General features: G+C 39.3%; 1 protein-coding gene across 1 annotated transcript in view; it reads right to left on the bottom strand.

The window, feature by feature from the left end:
• Window positions 1-5,085, bottom strand: part of PRDM10 (PR domain containing 10) — a 128,723-nt gene that overhangs the window by 55,276 nt on the left and 68,362 nt on the right. Inside the window, exon 7 of the mRNA XM_011968276.1 lies at window positions 240-312. Within this exon, the coding sequence (XP_011823666.1) occupies window positions 240-312 (73 nt within the window). The remainder of the gene's footprint in view (window positions 1-239; window positions 313-5,085) is intronic.

Here is a 5,085-nt window from a genome sequence, read left to right as displayed (position 1 = left end):
GGTTCTAATTTGGCATTTGGAAGTTTTCATTATATTAAATATTATTTTCCAGCACACATGAAAGAAATGTAAACGTCATTGTAATTTGACACTGAATTAGATGGAGATGTGTGTCTCCAAAAAACCTACTGGAATAGTTTCTGAAATATACTGAGACAAAAAATTAGAGGTTTCATAAAGATGTGATATATACAATTTAGAATTCATATAGAAAATGTAAAACATAAACGTCTAACCACCTTTCCTTTCTTCCTCAGAAATGTCATGAATTTTCTGGTTCACGAACTCAGCATAGGACGCGGCATACCACACCTGCAAGAAGCAAGTATATCATCAAGAACTGGGGACATCACCAGATGTTCCTCACATGCTTACATTATTTCTCCTGCTTCCAGGAAACAATTCAGGCTTTTCCACAGCCCATTAACAAAGGAAAAAAAGATCACGCTGTGAGCTCCCCTTGCAATACCTTTCCAGCACATCAGTCAGGGAGTTCATTTGCCAAGACATACTGCCTGTTTTTTCTTTTTCTTTTTCAGAAAATAGTTACTGTTACTAGAATAACTTCACAGGAATTATAATCATAGTCTCTTCAACTAAATAAAACAGCCTCCTCTGATTTCTTATCTATATTTAAACACTGGTTTTTACAGGGTTGTAGTTACAGTGGTTGCCACCAAACACCCCTTACTGGAGTCACCAATGACAACTTCAAAGGCAACCACCTTCTCCCGCCCACCCACTGGCTACTTCCGATCACTCTGTTTGCCTCTTTTTTTTCTCCCTAACTTCTACATATTGGTGTGGCTCAAAGCTTAGTTAGAGTGTACGGCCTTCTTATTTTGACTTCAGGTGGCCACTTTCATTTCCAACCAACTCTATGCTAATGACTCCCAGATTAATATCTCCATCCCAGACCCTCTTTCTCTATTCCCTCTGAGTGTGTCTGACTGGATGTTTTGGATGTCTCACAAACAGATGAAACTTAGCATGTCCAGAATGGAATTCTCAATGCTTTCCAACTCACGCCCCCACCCATCTTCCCCATCTTGATGAATACCTTCCACCCAGCTGCTCAGACTTGAAACCAAAGGTGCCTTTGATTTCTCTGCTTGCTTCCATATGCCTTTAGCAAGGACTGCCGCTCCCTCAGGTGTTCTCCATCCCTACTTTTGCCACCCTGATGCATGCCAAGACCATTTCTTGCCTGGATGATCACTTGGCCTTCTGACTGGCCTCTCCTTTTCTCTGCAATCTACACAGTAGCCAGAGTGGTCTCAAATCCCAGTTACCCCAGTTGAATCATTACACATCATATACAGGCATCAAAATATCACATGTATCCCAAAAATATGTACAACTAATATGTATCAATAAAAAGAACACACAATCAGATCTTGTCATGCAGGCAATGGCTTCTCATCTCATAGTAAACCTGAAATACTTGATAATCTCCAAAGGGCTCCACAATCTCCCCAACCTGGAAAAGCAACCTCAGCCCTTGTCAGTCCCCCTGACCCACGCTTCAGTCAACAGGGCCTGTTTTCAGCTGCTCAAACATGCCCAAGTCCTTCACCACCCCAAGCATTCAGCCCTGCTGTTTCACCCTCACCCCTGCCATAACCCTCTGTAGTGCTGGCCCCATTCCATAGTTCTCAGCCTCAGCAGTGCCTCGTCAGCAAGGCCTTCCCTAACCATCACATCAAAATCGGTCCCTTCTTGTTACCTGCTCTTTCTGCACCATCTGTTTCCTTCATGGAACTTACCCCATGAGTTATTTGCTTGTTTACATCTTTCTGTCCATTTCTGCTCTAGAATAAAGGTTCCCTGAACACAGGGAGCCAGTCTGTTTTCTAGGGTCTCAAACACAGTAAGAGTTCAATATATCAATTACTAAGTGAATTAATCATATACAATTTTATGGATTATTTTATATATATGGAAATACTTATAAAGACACTTTATTTTTTACTGTGGAATAGACTACATAGTCTGTATTCTATAATTTAACTAACTATGCCCCTGTAGTTGTACTTTTAGATGGATTATCACTTTACTATTATAAATCTTACCCTAATCTATCAATTCCAAGGTGTATTTTTAAATATTTTCACAGGTCAGACGTCAGGATGTGTTTCACACTCTAGGGCCTTCTACAGTCATGGCCACGATGGAGCTCTTGCTACCTGCCTACTGTTCCTGCACAAACCTGGTCAAGCTCTTTGTACTGTTCTCACCTCATTCTGTTATAAGCCCACTGACACCTCATGAGTGGACACTTGCCAAGCAATGCAAACGAAGGCCAAAAAGCTCTGTCATTTCCCTGAGAACAAACACAAGAAATCTGAAAGCCATGCAAGGCTGGCGTGCGTCCTGCAGGGCTTCTCAGTAAGGCATCAGCTGTCAGAAACTTCCTACAGACTTGATCCGAAACCTCTCCACTTCCAAGGATATGTGATTCAATTGAGGAAAAAGGCACAGATGAGTTCAGTCAAATGGGAAAGCACAGTATCAAAACTTGCAGGAAGGTGATCAGTGGCTTGAGGCAACATCCCGGGGCAACAGCAGAGCACTTATTTTTAAAATACTGCAGCTGCATCAACACTCTCGATGGCACAGAAGATGAGAGCATACAGAAAGGCTCCAACATCCACAGTGAAGTCAAACAGTGATGCAGGAAAAAGAATTCAGGCTCTGCACACAAAGCAGCTTATACCTCAACCAATTTATTTTGCTTCAGTGTGTCTTTTTATGAATGCACAAGTATGATATAATTTTAAAATTATGTCAAAATAAGTCTAAAATAGCTCCTTCTAACCATTTTTTATTTTTAAAAAGCACTATAATTTAATAGGTAGCATTTTTTTCTTAATAATGCATAAAATAATAGTGTATCCTAAAGTCACTGGTATCTTAGAGTTAGTAAAATATAGTAGAGTCTAGTACTGTCTTCTTTTTATAACTATTTCCTCGGATTAATGTTCAATGATTAGATTTACCCAGCCAAGAACACTTTTGCTATATACTTCCAGAAATGTTTTATGAAATGCAATTCTACAATTAACATTCCTATTTTTTAAACATTCGCATTCATTGTACTGTATCCATTTATTTTTGCTAATTTAAACATAAATAGTAGCTCATAGTTATTTTGAGGGTTTTTTAAATTATTAACGTTGAAAATTTTTTTTGACTTTTTACAGTTCCAGGGTATATGTGCAGGATGTGCAGGTCTGTTACACAGGTAAACATGTGCCATGGCGATCTGCTGGACCTGTCAACCCGTATGTAGGTATTAAGCCCAGAATACATTCGCTATTTTTTCTGTTTTAAAACTTTTTTTTTACTATTTGTTTCCTCCTCCAGATAAAGTCAACGCCTGACATTTGTTCATTTGTCCCTCTGGGGGTAGTGAGGTCTGTCAATATTCAAAGTTGAACTTTTTAATGTGTATTACAAATATTTCCCTACAAATATTTCCCCCATTCTGTTGTTTCCTTTTTATTTGTTTTATGGCTGTTCATTAGACTGAACTATTATATTCTTATTTCTCTTCAACTTTATAGTTCTATCTACTGGTTTCAAAGAGGAAATCTCCCCTTCACAGTTAAAAAATATTCACCTCAGTTTCTTCTCTAATCAGGAATTTATTGGGATACACGGTATGAGATACAAATCTCCTTTTACGTGCTTTCTTCAGGGTTAATGGATTCTCTAGCTGATGGTTTCAAAAACAGAGGTTCTGCATACCTTTTTAACAAAATCCAGGATTCCTTCTCCCTCAAAAGCGGTATCCATTTCTAATTTGTACCATATGCAGGCACTGTGCAATTCAGTGTTTGTGGACTTACATGATCATTTCATTTTTCATTTATATCAGGAAGCTAAAGAGTATTTTGATCCCCTCTTTTGGCATGTTCTTAATATAAGTTTTATTTTAAAAAAGGAATTTTCATTTAGAATCATAGCAAAATTTTGTTATGTCATCAAGAATTATTATTTAGATAAATTTCAATAGTTATTACTCAAAAATATATTTCTGAAATCAGAAGTCAGCACACAGGATTCTTTGAGTGAAACATTCACACACAGAAAAAAATCTTGCTCATACATCTAAACATCTTGCCCCTACATCTAAAAATCTGTTTCCCAACTATGGAGTGTGTAAATGAAGTTAACCCACATCTTTAATCACTTCGTCACAGATACAGACGCGCTCCTGTCAATGGTTTGACTTACAATTTTTTGACATTACGATGTTGCAAAAGTGAGACGCGCTCAGTAGAAATCGCCTGAGTGCCCGTACAGCCATTCTGCTTTTCACTTTCAGTATTCAATACATTATATGAGATAGTAAACACTTTATTATAAAAGAGGCACCGTGTTAGATAATTTTGCCCAACTGTAGGTTAATGCAAGTGTTCTGATTACATTTCAGGCAGTCCAGGCTGAGGTATGATATTCGTAGGTTGAGTGTATTAAGTACATTTTCAGTTTACAATATTTTCAATCACAATGGGGCTTATTGGGATCTAACTTCATCATCGGTAGAGGAGCATCTGTACCGATCTACTCCCCAAAACAACTACCTCTTTACCCCGGACCTCATGCTTTCACATTGGCTCTGCACAATCTCCTGGTTCAAGCGATTCTCCTGCCTCAGCCTCACAAGTAGCTGGGATTACAGGCACCCACCATCACGCTCGGCTAATTTTTGTGTTTTTAGTAGAGACGGGGTTTTGCCATGTTGACCAGGCTGGTCTTGAACTCCAGACCTGAAGTGATCCAACCGCCTCAGCCTCCCAAAGTGCTGGGATTACAGGCGTGAGCCACCATGCCCAGCCTCACAAAGGCCCTTTGATAAGCATAAAAGTCATATACTTTTCATCCTATTTGCAGGATTATGACAGTGTATATTACATGGTAGCTACTCAGTAAGTATGTGAATAAGCAAAAAATGACTTTTTTTTTTTTTTTTTTGAGAGGGAGTCTCGCTCTGTCGCCCAGGCTAGAGTGCAGTGGCCGGATCTCCGCTCACTGCAAGCTCCGCCTCCCGGGTTCACGCCATTCTCCTGCCTCAGCCTC

The sequence above is a fragment of the Mandrillus leucophaeus genome, unplaced genomic scaffold, assembly GCF_000951045.1.
Source record: "Mandrillus leucophaeus isolate KB7577 unplaced genomic scaffold, Mleu.le_1.0 Scaffold835, whole genome shotgun sequence".
NCBI classification, from domain to species: domain Eukaryota; kingdom Metazoa; phylum Chordata; class Mammalia; order Primates; family Cercopithecidae; genus Mandrillus; species Mandrillus leucophaeus.
The sequence above is the reverse complement of the archived record's forward strand: the minus strand, read 5'-3'. Positions and strand labels throughout refer to the sequence as shown.